The sequence below is a fragment of the Mobula hypostoma genome, chromosome 3, assembly GCF_963921235.1.
Source record: "Mobula hypostoma chromosome 3, sMobHyp1.1, whole genome shotgun sequence".
NCBI classification, from domain to species: domain Eukaryota; kingdom Metazoa; phylum Chordata; class Chondrichthyes; order Myliobatiformes; family Myliobatidae; genus Mobula; species Mobula hypostoma.
The window spans coordinates 5819371-5837701 of NC_086099.1; the positions used below are offsets into that span (position 1 = coordinate 5819371).

At 42.8% G+C, this 18331-nt stretch overlaps 1 protein-coding gene across 5 annotated transcripts in view; it reads right to left on the reverse strand.

Moving 5' to 3' along the window:
* dym (dymeclin) overlaps positions 1–18331 on the reverse strand; it is a 405267-nt gene that overhangs the window by 50168 nt on the left and 336768 nt on the right. For all 5 annotated transcript variants that reach the window (XM_063042598.1, XM_063042602.1, XM_063042600.1 and 2 more), the window contains 2 exons: positions 13185–13367; positions 10027–10140 (listed from right to left, as the gene is read on the reverse strand). In XM_063042598.1, coding sequence (XP_062898668.1) covers positions 10027–10140; positions 13185–13367 — 297 coding nt within the window. The remainder of the gene's footprint in view (positions 1–10026; positions 10141–13184; positions 13368–18331) is intronic.

Genomic DNA, 18331 nt, shown 5'->3' on the forward strand with positions numbered 1-18331 from the left:
ATCTTTCCTGTAATACCATGGGCTCATAGCTTGTTAAGCAACCTGATGTGTGACACCTTGTCAAAGGCCTTCTGAAAATCTGAGAGCACAACATCAACCAGTTCTCCTTTGTTTATGCTGCTTGTTAACTGTTCAAAGAATTCCAACAGATTTGTCAGGTAAGATTTTCTCTTGAGGAAACCATGCTGACTATGGCCTATTTTATCATGTGTCTCCAAGTACCCTGACATATCATCCTTAAAAAATGACTCCAATATCTTCCCAACCACTAAGGTCAGACTAACTGGCCTATAGTTTCTGTTTCTCTGCCTCTCTTCCTTCTTGAAGAGTGGAGTGATATTTGCAATTTTCCAGTCTTCCAGAACCCAGCGACTCTAATGCTCTTTCAGAACCCTGGGGTATACACTATCTGGATCTTTAATAATAATTATGTAGAAAGCATGGCAGCACCTGTACTTCCTTGGGAGTTTGTGACAATTCATTCAGCATGACATCTATAGACCATAAGACTGTAAGACATAGGAGCAGAATTAGGCCATTTGGCCCATTAAGTCTGCTCTGCCATTTAATCATAGCTGATCCTTTTTTCTTCCCCTCCTTAGCCCCACTTCCCCATCTTCTTCCTGTAACTTCTGATGCAGTGGCGAATCAAGAACCTATCAATCTCTGCCTTAAGTACACTCAACAACCTGGCCTCCGCTGCTCTCTGTGGTAATAAATTCCAAACATTCACCACCCTCTGGCTAGAGAAATTTCTCCACATCTCTGTTTTAAATGGATGTCCTTCTATCCTGAGGTTGTGCCCTTTGGTCCTAGACTCTCCCACCATGGGAAACATCCTTTCCACATCTACTCTGCCTCGGCCTTTCAACATTCAAAAGGTTTCAATGACATCTCCCTTCATCCTTCTAAATTCCAGTCAGTACAGGCCCAGAGCTATCAAATGTTCCACATATGACAACCCTTTCATTCCCAGAATCAACCTTGTGAACTGCTTCTAAACCCTCTCCAATGCCAGCACATTTTTTCTAAGATGAGGAGCCCAAAACTGCTCACAATACTCAAGGTGAGGCCTGACCAGTGCCTTATAAAGCCTCAGCATCACATCCCTGCTCCTATATTCTGGACCTCTTGAAATGAATGCTCACATTGCATTTGCCTTCCTCACCACCGACTTTACCTTCGCGTTAACCTTCTGGATGTTCTGCACAAGGACTCCCAAGTCCCTTTGCACCTCAGACTTTTGGATTTTCTTCCCATTAAGAAAATAGTCTGCACGTTTATTTCTACTACCAAAGTGCATGACCATGCATTTTCCAAATTTCTATTTCATTTGCCACTTTCTTGCCCATTCTCCTAATCTGTCCAAGTCCTTCTGCAGCCTACCTGTTTCCTCAACACTACCTGCCCCTCCACCAATCTTCATATCATCTGCAAACTTGGCAACAAAGTTATCTATTCCATTATCTAAATCATTGATATACAGCATAAAAAGAAAAGGTCCCAACACTAACCCCTGAAGAACACCACTAGTCACTGGCAGCCAACCAGGAAAAGATAATTTAATTCAAATTCATGGCCTCCTGCCCATCAGCCAGTGCTCTAACCATGCCAGTAACGTTCCTGTAATACAATGGGCACTTAACTTGGTAAGCAGCCTCATGTGTGGCTCCTTGTCAAAGGCCTTCTGAAAATCCAAATATACAACATCCACTGCATCCCCTTTATCTATCCTACTTGTAATCTCCTCAATTGTTTCCAATTAGTTTGTCAGGCAACATTTTCCCTTAAAGAAACCATGCTGACTTTGTCCTATCTTGTTCTGGGGCACCAATTACTCCAGAACCTCATTCTGAATAACTGGCTCTAGCATCTTCCCAAACACTGAGGCCACGCTAACTGGTCTACTATTTCCTTTCTGCTGCCTCCCTCCTTTCTTAAAGATTGAGGTGACATTTGCAATTTCCCAGTCCTCCAGAACTATGCCAGAGTCCAATAATTCTTGAAAAATCATTATTAATGCCTCCAGACCCTCAACTGCTACCTTTTTCAAAACCCTAGGTTGCAGTTCATCTGGTCTGGGTGACTTATGTACCTTTAGGTCTTTCAGCTTTTGGAGCACGTTCTCCCTTGTAAATAGTGATTGCACCCACTTCTCTCCCCTCACACCCTTCAACACCTGGTACACTGCTAGTGTCTTCCACAGTGAAGACTGATGCAAAATACTCATTTAGTTCAACTGGCATCTCCTTGACCTCTGTTATTATTTCTACGGCCTCATTTTCTAGTTATCCTAGATCCACTCTCATCATTCTTTTTTTTATATACTCCAAAAACCTTTTTCTACCCACCTTGATATTGTTTGCTAGCTCGCTTTCATATTTCATCTTTTCCCTCCTAATGATTCTTTTAGTTGCTTTCTGTGGGTTTTTAAAAGCTTCCCAATCTTCCTGCTGTTTTTTGCTTTGTTGTATGTCCTCTCTTTGCTTTTACATTTGCTTTGACTTCCCTTGTCAGCCACAGTTGTACTATATTGGCATTTGTGTACTTCTTTGTTTTTGGAATACATCTATCCTGCACCTTTTCTCATTTTTCCTAGAAACCCAAACAATTGCTGCTTTACTGCACCCTTGACAGCATCTCCTTTCAATTTACTTTAGCCAACTCTTCTCTCATGCCACTGTAATTTCCTTTCCTCCACTGAGATACTGCTACATCAGACTTTATTTCCTCCCTATCAAATTTCAAGTTGAAATCAATCATATTGTGATCACTGGCTCCTAAGGGTTCTTTTACCTTAAGCTCCTCATCACCTCTGGTTCATTACATAACACCCAATCCAGTATAACCAATCCCCTAGTAGGCTCAATGTCAAACTGCTCTAAAAAGCCATCTCATAGGCACTAAACTAACTCACTCTCTCGAGATTCATTACCAACTTGATTTTCCCAATCTACCTGCATGTTCTAATCTAAAAGAGGACTGCGTGTCCTTATAATCTAATGTTGAAATCTCCCATGACTATCATAACGTTGCCCTTTTAACACACCTTTTCTATTTCCTGAGTAATCTATAGTCCACATCCCAGCTACTGTTTGGAAGCCTGTATATAACTGCCATCCAAGTCCTTTTACCTTGCAGTTTCTTAACTCAACCCACAAGCACTCAACATCTTCCAATCCTATGTCACATCTCTCTAAAGCCCTCCCAACCACTGAGCACAACTACATGGAGTGTTATCACAGGAAAGCAGCATCCATCATCAGGGATGCCCACCACCCAGGTCATGCATTCTTCTCACTGCTGCCATCAGAAAGAAAGTACAGAAGCCTCAGGACTCACACCACCAAGTTAAGGAACAGTTATTACCCCTCAACCATCAACTTTCTAAACCAGAGGGGACAACTTCACTTGCCCCATCACTGAACTGTTCCCACGACCCATGGACTAACTTTCAAGAACACTTCATTTCATGTCCTTGATATTTATTGCTTTTTTTTTCTTTCTTTTAGTATTTGCCAAGTTTGTTTTCCTTTGAACACTGGTTGTCTGCTCTTTTGGTATGATCTTTCATTGATTCTACTATGGTTATTGGATTACTGAGTATGCCCGCAAGGAAATTAATTTCAGGGTTGTATATGGTGACATATACAGTATGGACTTCAATAATAAATTTACTTTGAACTTTGAATTGGATAATTAGATGAGCTCTTTTATTTCAAATGGTTGCGACAAGCCTGACTGCAGCCTTCCAATAAGCGTCATTCTTTGATTCCCAGTGGCCAGGCTGTCTGGAATCCCAGCATAATTAGTTCAGTAAATAGCAGGGAGAGAAAGATATCTTCTCACTATATTACTATGAGCACCAAAAATATGTAAGACCCTAAGACAAAAGAACACAATCAAGCCATTCGGTCCATCGAGCCTGCTCCGTCATTCCATCATGGCTAATTTATTATTCCTCTGAATCCCCATTTTCCTGTCTTCTCCCTGTAACCTTTGATGACCTAACTAATCAAGAGCCTATCAACCTCCACTTTAAATATACCCAATGACTTGGTTTCCACAGCCGTTTGTGGCAAAGAATTCCACAGATTCACCACCCTCTGACTGGGGAAAACCCTCCTCATCTCTTTTCTAAAGGGATGTTCTTCGATTCTGAGGCTGTGCTCTCTGGACTCCCCCTCCCACTATAGGAAACCTCCTCTCCATATACAGTCCTTCTACGCCTTTCAATATTTGATAGGTTTCAATGAAATCCCCCATCATTCTTCTAAACTCTAGTGAGCACAGGCCCAGAGGCATCATGAGCTGTTGCACTATACCACCATCGATCTAAATTGTCATTCTTCTATAAACTTCATGAAGAGATGCTGAGTATACTGGAATGTAAAGACACAACAATAAAACTATGTCAGAAATTCCAGCCCATTCCATTTTGTGATAAACTACTGGTCAGATAAAAGTCAGCAGGAAGCTTGAGAATAAGGCTGCTGGTTGAGTCACTTCAGCCAGGAGCCAGGCAGTCTCCTTCTTATCACATTAAAGGAAAGCACTGCCAATAGCTCTTGGTAGCCTGACTCTATAGTTGCATCACCACGTGGTGTGAGGGGCCACTGAGCAGGATCAGAAAAAGCTGCAGAAAGTTGTAGCCAGCTCCATCATGGGAACAAGCCTCCCCGGCATCCCAGACACCTTCAAAAGGCGATGCCCCAAAAAGGCCATCATTCAGGACCCCATCACCCAGGACACATCCTCTTCTCATCACTCCCAAAAGGGAGGAGCCTGAAGACACCAACTCAACATTTCAGGAGCAGCTTCTTCCCCTCCACTGTCAGATTTCTAAATGGACAATGAACCCATGAACACTACCTCACTATTTTTCCCTCTCTTTATGCACTTTTTTTTAAGTTGCAAGAAAACATTTGTGAACCCTTTGAATTACCTGGTTTTCTGCATAAATTACTCATAAAATATGGTCTGATCTTAACCTAAGTCATAATAATAGACAAACACAATCTACCTAAACTAATAACACACAAACAATCGTACTTCTTCTTGGCAATACTGACTACACCATTTACTTTACTTTATTATAACCATATAACCATATAACAATTACAGCATGGAAACAGGCCATCTCGGCCCTTCTAGTCCATGCCGAACTCTTACTCTCACCTAGTCCCACCGACCTGCACTCAGCCCATAACCCTCTATTACTTTGCTGTCCATATAGCTATCCAATTTAACTTTAAATGACAACATCGAACCTGCCTCAACCACTTCTGCTGGAAGCTCGTTCCACACAGCCACCACTCTCTGAGTAAAAAAGTTCCCCCTCATGTTACCCCTAAACTTTTGCCCTTTAACTCTCAACTCATGTCCTCTTGTTTGAGTCTCCCCCACTCTCAATGGAAAAAGCCTATCCACATCAACTCTATCTATCCCCCTCATAATTTTAAATGCCTCTATCAAGTCCCCCCTCAACCTTCTACGCTCCAAAGAATAAAGACCCAACTTGTTCAACCTTCCTCTGTAACTTAGGAGATGAAACCCAGGAAACATTCGAGTAAATCTTCTCTGTACTCTCTCAATTTTGTTGAATCTTTCCTATAATTCGGTGACCAGAACTGTACACAATACTCCAAATTTGGCCTCACCAATGCCTTGTACAATTTCAACATTACATACCAACTCCTATACTCAATGCTCTGATTTATAAAGGCCAGCATACCAAAAACTTTCTCCACCACCCTATCCACATGAGATTCCATCTTCAGGGAACTATGCACCATTATTCCTAGATCCCGCTGTTCTACTGCATTCTTCAATGCTCTACCATTTACCTTGTATGTCCTATATTGATTAGTCCTACCAAAATGTAGCACCTCACATTTATCAGCATTAAACTCCATCTGCCATCTTTCAGCCCACTTTTCTAACTGGCCTAAATCTCTCTGCAAGCTTTGAAAACCTACTTCATTATCCACAACTCCACCTATCTTAGTATCATCTGCATACTTACTAATCCAATTTACCAGCCCATCATCCAGATCATTAAATATATGACAAACAACACTGGACCCAGTACAGATCCCCGAGGCACACCACTAGACACCGGCTTCCAATCTGACAAACAGTTATCCACCACTACTCTATTGTCACCAAACAATTGATACTAGAGCGAACAATCATCTCAGCGATATTTGATCCTGCGCTTCGTGCTCCCTGGAGTACAAATCGGTAATAAATAGTAAAAATTTAAATTATAAATCATAAATAGAAAATAGAAAAGGGAAAGTAAGGTAGTGCAAAAAAACCGAGAGGCAGGTCCGGATATTTGGAGGGTACGGCCTAGATCCAGGTCAGGATCCGTTCAGCAGTCTTATCACAGTTGGAAAGAAGCTGTTCCCAAATCTGGCCATAAGAGTCTTCAAGCTCCTGAGCCTTCTCCCGGAGGGAAGAGGGACAAAAAGTGTGTTGGCTGGGTGGGTCGTGTCCTTGATTATCCTGGCAGCACTGCTCCAACAGCGTGCGGTGTAAAGTGAGTCCAAGGATGGAAGATTGGTTTGCGTGATGTGCTGGGCTATGTTCATGATCTTCTGCAGCTTCTTCAGGTCTTGGATAGGACAACTTCCATACCAGGTTGTGTTGCACCCTAGAAGAATGCTTTCTACAGTGCATCTATAAAAATTAGTGAGGGTTTTAGGGGACAGGCCAAATTTCTTTAGCTTTCTCAGGAAGGCGCTGGTGGGCCTTCTTGGCAGTGGAATCTGCTTGGTTGGACCAAGTCAAGTCATTTGTGATATTGACCCCAAGGAACTTAAAGCTTTTGATCTGTTCCACTTGCGCACCACCGATGTAAATGGGGTCATGTGGTCCGCTACTCCTTCTGAAGTCAACAACCAATTCCTTCGTCTTGCTGACGTTGAGGGATAGGTTATTGTCTTCGCACCATGCCACCAGGTTCTTAATTTCCTCTCTGTACTCAAACTCATCATTACCCAAGATACGGCCTACAATTGTGGTGTCATCAGCAAACTTATATATTGAGTTTGATGGAAACTCGGCTACACAATCATGGGTGTACAGTGAGTACAGTCTAAACAATCACAGTCCAGGTGCAAAAAAGTAAGTGAACTTCTGGGGCAATGCCTTCTACAGAAGCTATTTGGAGTCAGGTGTTCCAATCAATGAGATGAGATTGGAGGTGTGGGATGTGGAGGTGCCCTGCCCTATAAAGAAGGCACACCAAGTTACTGACAGAGCCTGCTCTTCTGAAGAAAGATCTGTTTATGTGCACCATGCCTTGATCAAAACAACTTTCAGAAGACCTTAGAAGAAGAATTGTAGAGATGCATGAAGCTGGATAAGGCTACTAAAGACCTGGATGTTGATCAATCAACAGTAAGACAAACTGTCTACCAATGGAGGAAATTCAGTACTGTTGCTACTTTCTATAGGAGTGGGCATCCTGCAAAGATCACAGTAAGAACACAACATGCAATGCTGAAAGAGGTGAAAAATAACCCAATGGCAACAGCAAAAGACCTGCAGAAATCTTGAGAATATGCTAAAGTTCTCTGTTTATGGGTCTATTATAAAAAAACAGTGAACAAGAATGGTGTTTAAAGAAAGACATCATGAATATAACCAGTGCTCTCCAAAAACAAAACATTGCTGCACATCTGAAGTTTGCAAAAGACCATCTGTATTTCTTCCCCATTCTGATGTTTGAAGTGAACCTCCTGCACATGTCTGCATGCTTTTGTGCACTGAGTGGCTGATTAGAAATTTGCATTAATGAGCAGGTGTACAAGTGTAGCTAATAAGGTGGCTACTGAATATATATTTAAAAATCCATTTTTTTCCAGAAAGGAAATGCATTAATGACTAGCTCCAGATCAGTTTATAGCTCTCTGGAAAGCCAGCTGGGAACCATTCATACTCACATGCCTGTTGTTATTTCCACACCATTTCCCATCAATATTCCTTTTCAGACACTGAGGGGGAAATTAACCAGAGGATGGTGAATCAGTGGAATTCCTTGCCACAGACAGCTGTGGAGGCCAAGTCACTGGGTATATTTAAGGTGCAAGTTGATAGGTTCTTGATTAGTCAGAGCATCAAAGGTTATGGGAAGAAGACACGAGAATGGGGGTTGAGAGGGATAATAAATCAGCCATGATGGAATGACGGAGCAGGCTCAATGGGTCGAATGGCCTCATTCTGCTTCTGTCTCTTATGCTCTTATAATCAGATCAAGTTGTCCTGGCAGTGACCAACATTGAGTATTCCTGGGACTGTAACATCCTCTGAGTGTAACAATGGATTGAGGCTTCTGTAAAGAAAATCTAATATTTGGGCTATTGGTTACTCGGGATTGGTTAATCAGGGCATCTGGGTACTTGGGATAACTCTTAAAAAAATAAAAACTCATCGGTGAAATAGTCAATATTCACTTTGTTTATTTGGGATGCTCATTATCATCATCATCATTATTATTATATGTCATGTTGTACGATGTGGGCGATCATGGTATTTCCACGACCATGACTGTTTTTGGCATTTTTTCTACAGAAGTAGTTTGCCATGGCCTTCTTCTGGGCAATGTCTTTACAAGACGGGTGAGCCCAGCCATTGTCAATACTTTCAGAGACTGTCTGCCAAGCGTCAGCGGTCGCATTACCAGGACATGTGATAGGCACCAGCTGCTCACATGACCATCCACCACCTGCTCCCACGGCTTCATGTTATCCTGATCAGGGGGCGAGGCAGGTGCTACACCTTGCCCAAGGGTGACCTGAAGGCTAACAGAGGGACAGAGTGCCTTACACTTCCTTTGGTAGATATGCATGTCCACCCACCACCCACTACGGGACATTGTGCTGCTTAATTGGGATAGAAGACTGTTGCCAAACAGTTTCTAAAAGTGTTAGTGCTGTTGCATTTGTATTGCCATTACCAGAGCAGACAGTTTTTAAATGTAGGTTCAGTTGTGTGTGCTTGTGTTAAGTTATCCATTTGGACCAATGGATGCCGACTCAAAAAGCAGCAATGAAGACAATCCATTATCTGCACTAGGTGTCTGCATTGAGTTACGGTCAATCATAACAACATGGCAATGAATTCCTTTGCTAATAACTATAGGGAACCAATACAATTTTATAGTACTGTAGTGGTATCGGTGGTGTTATAATTTGTTCTGTAGTTTATTTATATGCATAATTTTTAATAGGTTAAATGTAGATCATCTTTTTTATACCTTTTAACTATTTACATGAAATTTTGGCTAATTGGGGCAGCCGCTTAATTGAGCCAAAATGTACTGGTCCGGAGTGTCCCAATTAACCAGAATCATGTATAGTGTTACAACTAGAAGTAAAATACAGTATAAATAATAAAGGCATCCGTTAGTCTTGCGAGACCATAGATCTCCGCCTGGAAAGTCTTCACTCTCCAGGGCGCGGGCCTGGGCGAGGTTGTATGGAAGACCAGCAGTTGCCCATGCTGCAAGTCTCCCCTCTCCACGACACCAATGTTGTCCAAGGGAAGGGCATTAGGACCCATACAGCTTGGCACCAGTGTCGTCACAGAGCAATGTGCCTTGCTCAAGGACACACATTGCCTCGGCTGGGGCTCAAACTCACGACCTTCAGGTCGCTAGTCCAATGCCTTAACCACTTGGACCCCCACAAAATACAGTATATGTTGATAAGTAAAGTACACGGGCCTACAAGAGGAAGATCAAGTGTTCATTGCTTAGCTTACGAGAGGTCCATTCAGGAGTCTGATAACAGCTTACATGATGTACACAACATCCAGTGAGTGCCCTGCCCTTGCCAATAATCTTCACCTGAATAAATTCACCTTCCTGCATTAATGTGTCAGCTTACAATTCTACACATTGAGTCTCTGGAGCAGGGCTGTGATCCACTACTTCTGATACAGAGGTGCGATTCATCCAAAACAGGCCAGGACAGGCCTTTTAGCAATGACCAATCTTGACAAGTGCATAAGACTCACCTTCAGTTTATCTTTCGGCAATGCCACAGCACCTTGCTTGATGACTTCCAGAACGCGTTCCACGGATAGATCCGTTCCGGCTTGCTCCAGGCGAAGGCTAAAAAAGCTGATTACCTACAGGGTAAAAAATGAACAACAGTCAGAACTTGGATCACCCTGACCTCAAATGCACTAGCATGAAGAAGAACAAGAATCAGGTTTATTATCACAAACAAGAGAAAATCTGCTGATGCTGGAAATCCAAGCAACACACACAAAATGCTGAAGAAACTCAGAAGGGTCTCGGCCCAAAACATCAGCTGTACTCTTTTCCTAGATGCTGCCTGGCCTGTTGAGTTCCTCCAGCATTTTGTGGGTGTTGATCAGGTTTATTATCACTGACATAGCTCAGGAAATTTGTAATTTTTCAGCAGCGGTACAGCGATACTATAATTTACAATAGGAATATATAAAAAATAAGTAGAGCAAAGTGAGAGCAAAACAGTGAGGTAGTGTACATGGGTTCATGGACTGTTCGGAAATCTGATGGTAGAGGGGAAACAGCTGCTCCTAAAATGTTGGGTGTGTGTCTTCAGGCTCCTGTACCTCCTCACTGATAGTAATAATGAGAAGAGGGTACGTCCTAGATGGTGAGGAGGACAGTGCCCATGATGGAAATGGGTGAGTTTATAACCCTCTGCAGTGTTTTCCGATCCTGTGCATTGGCGCCGCCATACCAGAAGGTCTGCAACCAGTTAGAATGCTCTCTACAGAACATCTGTAGAAATTTGTTAGAGTCTTTGATGACAGACCAAATCTCCTCAAACAAAGAAGGCCTTTTCATCTTTGCACAGTTCCTTGGGTCGTGGATGACTTATCCCCACTCTTGTCGTGTGTGATTTGTGGTGGCCAATGAGGCTAGTGTGAACATGCAGTCTACACTACCAGATTCAAGAATGTTTAATGTCATTTCCAGTACACAAGTGTAAAGAGAATGAAATAATTGTTACTCTGGGTCCAATTCAGCACAAAAAACCCCCACAAAAGATAGAAAACACAATAATAATTTAAAAAATACACAATAATTATAAATATATCAAATAGCTTCTATACTCTACGCGGATTGATTGTATGTCCATAAGTGATACTGGGCTGTACATAAGGTGACTGATGGGAAATAAAAATGCAGTGGTGGAGCTGTTGATCAAATTTACTGCTTGGGAAAAGTAACTGGTTTTGAGTCTGGTGGTCCTGGTGTGGATACTACGTAGCCTCCTCCCTGATGGGAGTGGGATAAATTGTTCATGAGCAGGGTGGGTGGGATCCTTCATGACGTTACCGGCCATTTTCCGGCACCTTTCTGTATCTATGTCCTCAGCAGTGGGTAGGCTGGTGCCAGTGATGCTTTGGGAAGTTTTAACTCTCCGTTGTAGCCTTCCTGTCCGCTGCAGTGTAGTTTCCATTCTAAGCAGTGATGCAGGTCGAGCAGGTGGGGGTGAGGGGGAGCACATTCAGAGGAGATCCTGTTCCTTCGGCATTATACTTGTTCCAACTGAACTGATACGGGATTCTCAGTGCCATCTTCTGCATTCTGAATGGTCACGTACCAGGGATTTAGTAAGATGTTACACATACTGGAGAGCCTTCGTAAGTTTCCTGTGTTTACTTCAAGGGTTTCCAACCTTTTTTATGCCATGGACTAATACCATTAAGCAAGGGGTCCGTATACCACAGGGTGATAACCCCGGTCTACCTGGTAATTTTTCTGGATGATGGAATTGGAAGAACGCCTGTTCTGGGACAATGGTGTTAGGCATGAGAACGACAGTGCCAGCCCACTGCAGATAACTGATCATAAACAGATCCTTCAGGCTGTAGGAGGATTTTGCTGCTTATTTCCTTATCCTGCTTGTTCATTAGTTAGTTAAGCTCATCACCCCTACTGGGGCATGGGGTGCTGACAGCTCACCATAGTCCTCTGTCCTGGGCCAATCTTTCACATTGTCTCCAGGTGCAACCCACCTTCTTCTTTATCCTTCCTCTCCCAAGATGAGGTCATTGGAGCTTCTACTGACATCTCTGCAGCTCTGGGTTTTTACGGGATGGTGTTGCTAGCCTCATGCCCAACCATCCTCCTTTTGCAGTCGGGTTTGACCATGCATGGCGGAGCTTATCCAGCTAGTGGCTGGATCATTAAAAAAAACTTTTCTTGATTAAATGCTCAAGAGCTGTGCTGAAACACTGAAGGTCATGATCGATATTTGCTAGCATTGCAAACTGACTCTTGAGAGATACAAAAAGCAGTCCATATCTGCCAGTATCCTCTTCTGAACTTTCATTGCCTGGGATTGGTGCTGTGCAGTACACACTTGATAAAGAACCTCTCTTTGGTCAACATTTAGTGTTGCTGGGTAAGGATGTAGAATTCTTCTTCTTATTATTATTACTATTATCCTACTATTTTTTCTGGCCATTAATCCTGAAATCTGAGCATACCCACTGATCAAACTCGTGACTGCCAGTCCTCTTTCATTTCAGTTCCAACCTTCCAGTTAACAAATTTATTATAAATTACTATAAAAATTGCACATTTAGATGGAGACGTAACGTAAAGATTTTTATTCCTCATGTATATGAAGGATGTAAGTAATAAAGTCAATTCAATTCAATTCAAAGTGTAACAACCAATCAATGCTACTTGTGGCCTTGCACGTGACGTTTGTAGCTCAAGGCTCACAATCAAAATGTATACACAAGAGATCCCGCAGATGCTGGAAATCCACAGTAACAGTCAGAAAGTGCTGGAGGAACTCAGCAGATCGGGCAGCATCTATGGAAAAGAATAAGCAATCGACGTTTTGAGCCGAGACCCTTTCCAATCCTGATGAAGCTTCTCAGCTCAAAAGATCAACTGTTTAGTCCTTTTCATAGATGCTGCTTGAGCTGCTGAGTTCCTCCAGCATTTTGTGCCTGTTACCAATCTATCAGAAGCTGTTTCCTTTACATGACATAATGTTATTTTTGTTTTTGTTTTATACGGGTTTAATTGTGGTCAATTTGTCAACAAAATTTTTTCAACAAAAAATTCTTCATTAGGCATCTACAGACAAACTCAATTATTGCTGCTAAAATGTAGGCAAGGTTTAATAAATGGATTATTCATTAAATTGACTCCTTACCAAGTCAAGATTCTGCATCACATCCTGGAAGGAAGGGTGCGTGCGGAACTGTTCAAAGAGATCCCGTTTGTACAAGAGTGCATAAACCAGGTTGGGATTGTGATGGAGACAAGAGGAAAAACAAGAATTTATGATCTCCAACATCATTCGAATTACTTCCTCTATCACGTTGACATCCTGAGCCTGTGTAAGAGAAAGTGCAAAGAGTAAGTTCCATCTCATAAGGAACTCATGGACAGAAACTCAGTCCCATTGACTGACAAAAATCAAAATCATTATCAGGTTTATTGTCACTAACACATGTCATGAAATTTGTTGTTTCATGGCAGCAGTACATCATAATACATTAAAAAGTTACAGTAAGAAACATTAAAAAAGTAGGACAAAAAGAAAGCAAAATAGCGAGGTAGTAACAAACGAAACAATCTGCAGATATTGAAAATCCAAGTAGCACAAACACAATACATAGAAACATAGAAACATAGAAAATAGGTGCAGGAGTAGGCCATTCGGCCCTTCGAGCCTGCACCGCCATTTATTATGATCATGGTTGATCATCCAACTCAGAACCCAGCCTTCCCTCCATACCCCCTGACCCCTGTAGCCACAAGGGCCATATCTAACTTCCTTTTAAACATAGCTAATGAACTGGCCTCAACAGTTTGCTGTGGCAGAGAATTCCACAGATTCACCACTCTCTGTGTGAAGAAGTTTTTCCTAATCTCGGTCCTAAAAGGCTTCCCCTCTATCCTCAAACTGTGACCCCTCGTTCTGGACCTCCCCAACATCGGGAACAATCTTCCCGCATCTAGCCTGTCCAATCCCTTTAGGATCTTATACGTTTCAATCAGATCCCCCCTCAATCTTCTAAATTCCAACGAGTACAAGCCCAGTTCATCCAGTCTTTCTTCATATGAAAGACCTGCCATCCCAGGAATCAATCTGGTGAACCTTCTTTGTACTCCCTCTATGGCAAAGATGTCTTTCCTCAGATTAGGGGACCAAAACTGCACACAATACTCCAGGTGTGGTCTCACCAAGGCCTTGTACAACTGCAGTAGTACCTCCCTGCTCCTGTACTCGAATCCTCTCGCTATAAATGCCAGCATACCGTTCGCCTTTTTCACCGCCTGCTGTACCTGCATGCCCACTTTCAATGACTGGTGTATAATGACACCCAGGTCTCGTTGCACCTCCCCTTTTCCTAATCGGCCACCATTCAGATAATAATCTGTTTTCCTATTTTTGCCACCAAAGTGGATAACTTCACATTTATCCACATTAAATTGCATCTGCCATGAGTTTGCCCACTCACCCAACCTATCCAAGTCACCCTGCATCCTCTTAGCATCCTCCTCACTGCTAACACTGCCACCCAGCTTCGTGTCATCCGCAATGCTGGAGGACCTCAACAGGTTCCCCCCCCCTTTTTTTCACCTATCACCTGTGTTTCTTCCTCCCCTCCCCCCACCTTCTTACTCAGACTTATCAGCATCTTTTCTCCAGTCCTAATCAAGTGTCTCGGCCCAAAAGGTTGACTATTTTTTTCCATAGATGCCGCTTGACCTGCTGAGTTCCTCCAGCATTGTGTGTGAGATAGTATTCATGGGCCTTTTAGAAATCTAGTGGCAGAGGAAAAGAAACTGTTCCTAAAACGTTGAGTGTGCACCTTCTCCTTGGTGGTAGGAACAACTGGGAAGAAGTATTGTACATGTAACAGAAGTTAAAATTCTAAGCTAAAGTTCCAAAAGTATGGTGTTTATCATTTCAAAAAGATGACTATTTATATTTATTGAGATTATTACAGTCCTGCTTCATGCTGTCCTTCCACAATATTTAATTTAAATGAGTATAAGAAGACTGCAGAAAGTTAATATGCTCTTGCACATTTTGGTCAAACTAATGATTTCTCAGGGTTTTAAAAATATCTTCAAATGTTATAGAGTACAGCAATCACTAGTCAGGCCACACTTGGAGTACTATCACCAGTTTTAGACCATAAGACCATAAAAGATAGGAGCAGAATTACCCCATTCAGCCCATTGAGTCTGCTCTGCCATTCCATTATGGCTGATCCTGGATCCCATTCAACCCCATACACCTACCTTCTCGCCATATCGTTTGATGCCCTGACCAATCAGGAAACGATCAACTTCCACCATAAATATACCTACGGACATGGCCTCCACCGCAGTCTGTGACAGAGCATTCCACAGATTCACTACACTCTGGCTGTAAAAAAAATCCTCCTTACCTCTGTCTTAAAGGTCGCCCCTCAATTCTGAGATTGTGCCCTCTATTTCTGGATATTCCCACCATAGGAAACATCCTTTCCACATCCACCATATAAGACCATAAGACATAGGAGCACTATTAGGCAACTTGGCCCATCGAGTCTGCTCCGCCATTCAATTATGACTATCCTTTCGTCCTCTCCTCAACCCCACTCCCTGGTTTTCTTCCCATTAACTTTTCATGTGGTGTCCAATCAAAAACCTATCAATCTTTACCTTAAATACACCTGATGACCTGCCCTCCATAGCTGTCTGTGGTAATAAATTCCACAAATTCACCTCCCTTCTCTGTCCTGAGGAACTGCCCTCTTGTCTTAGACTCACCACCATGGAAAACATCCTTTCCACATCTACTCTTTCTAGGCCTTTCAAAATTTGAAAGGTTTCATTGAGATCTTCCTTCATCCTTCTAAATTCCAGTAAGAAGATCCAGAGCCATCCAACATTCCTTGTATTAATAACCATTTCATTCCTGGAATCGTTCTTGTTATCCTCTTCAGCATAAAAAGAAGCGTTCCCAACACTGACCCCTGTGGAACATCACTAGTCATTGGCAGCCAACCAGAAAAGGGTCGTTTTATTCCTACTCGCTACCTCCCACCAATCAACCAATGCTCTAAATGTGTTAGTAACTTTCCTGTAATACCATGGGCTCATAACGTAGTAAACAGCCTCATGTGTGGCTCCTTGTCAAAGGCCTTTTGTAAGTCCAAATATACAAAATCCGCTCTTTATCTATCCTATGTGTAATCTCCTCAAAGAATTCCAACAAGTTAATCAGATAAGGTTTTTCCTTAAGGAAACCATGCTGACTTTGTCCTATCTTGACCTGTGTAACCAAGTATCCTAAAACCTCATCCTTAACAAATGACACCAACATTTCCCCAAACACTGAGATCAGGGTAACTGGTTTATAATTTCCTTTCTGCTGCCTTCCTCCTTTCTTACTTTTACAATTTTCCAGTCCTCTGACACCATGCCAGAGTTCAATGATTTTCAAAGATCATTACTAATGCTTCTGCAATCTCTACCACTACCTCATTCAGAACCCTAGGGTGCAGTTCATCTGGTGCAGGTGACTTATGCACCCTTAGGTCTTTCAGCTTTTTGAGCACCTTCTCTCTTGTATTAGTAACTGCACTCACTTCTCTTCTCTCACACCCTTCAAAATCTGGTTGTTATTATTTCTCCGGCCTCATTTTCTAGTGGTCCTATATCCACTCTCATCTCTCCTTTATTTTTTTCATACTTGAAAAAGCCTTTACTATCCACTTTGATATTGTTTGCTAGCTTGCTTTCATATTTCATCTTTTCCCTTCTAATGATACTTCCCAATCCTCTATTTTCCTACTAATTTTTGCTTTATTGAATGCCCTCTCTTTTGCTTTTGCATTGGCTTTGACTTCCCTTGTCAGCCATTGTTGTACTACTTTGCCATTTGAGTATTTCTTTGGTTTTGGAATACATCTATTCTGCACCTTCCCCATTTTTTCCAGAAATTCAAGCTATTGCTGCTCTGCTGTCATCTCTGCCAGCAGCTCCTTCCAATTTACTTTGGCCACCTCCTCTCTCATACCACTGTAATTTCCCTCGGCCTCCTGTGCCATGATCTTCTCCCTTCTCCAGCCTTGTATCCCTTTTGCCAATCAACTTTCCAGATATTAGCTCTATCCCTCCCCCTCCTGTCTTCTCCTGTCAATTCGGATCTCCCCCTCCCCCTCCCACTTTCAAATCTCTTACTATCTCTTCTTTCAGTTAGTCCTGACGAAGGGTCTTGGCCCGAAACGTCAACTGTGCTTCTTCCTATGGATGCTGTCTGGCCTGCTGCGTTCACCAGCATTTTGTGTGTGGTACATGCTATCTTTGCTCTTTTAAGCATCCGTCCTATCCTGATTCCCTTCACTCCAGTTCCCACTACCCTGCCAAATTAGTTTAAGACCACCCTAACAGCTTTAACAAATGTACCCACAAGAATATTGGTTCCCCTTGGGTTCAGGTGCATCCCGTCAATTTTGTACAGGTCATACCACCCCAGAACAGATCCCGATGATCCAAGAACCTGAAGCTCTGCCCCCTGCGCCAACCTCTCAACCACGCATTTATCTACCTAATCATCCTATTTCTACCCTCACTGGTGTGTGGCACAGGCAACAATCCAGAAATTACTACCCGGAGGTCCTGCTTTTCAGCTTTCTGCCTCGCTCTCTAAATGATCTCTTCAGGACCTCTTTACTTTTCCTTCCTATGTCATTGGTATCAATTTGTTCCAAGACATCTGGCTGCTCTCTCTCCCCTTCTGAAATACCATGAACTCGATCCAAGGCGTTCCTGACCCTGGCACCTGGGAGGCAACATACCAATTCAGGTGTTGCGTTCACGTCCACAGAATATCCTGTCTGCTCCTCTGACTACTGAGTCCCCTATTACTACCGCCCCCTCTTCTCCCTTTTTATCTTCTGCACCATGGACTCATGCTCAGTGCCAGTATCCTGGTGTCTGTGGCATTCCCCTGGGAGGTCATCCCCCACAATAGTACCCAAAACAGTATACTTATTCTTGAGGAGAATGGCCACAAGGGTGCTCTGTGCCAAATGCCTATTCACATTTCCACTTCTCCCGACAGTCACCCAGCTACACGTCTCCTACAATTTCAGCATGACTACCTCCCTGTAACTCTGATCGATTATCCCCTCACTCTCCTGTACAAGCCGAAGGTCATCCAGCTGCTCCTCCAGTTCCCTAACACAGTCGCCAAGGAGCTGCCGCTGGATGCACCTCACACAGATGTAGTTCCCTGGGAGACTCTGGGTTTCCCAGGACTCCAACACCTGGCACCATGGTCATTTACTACAC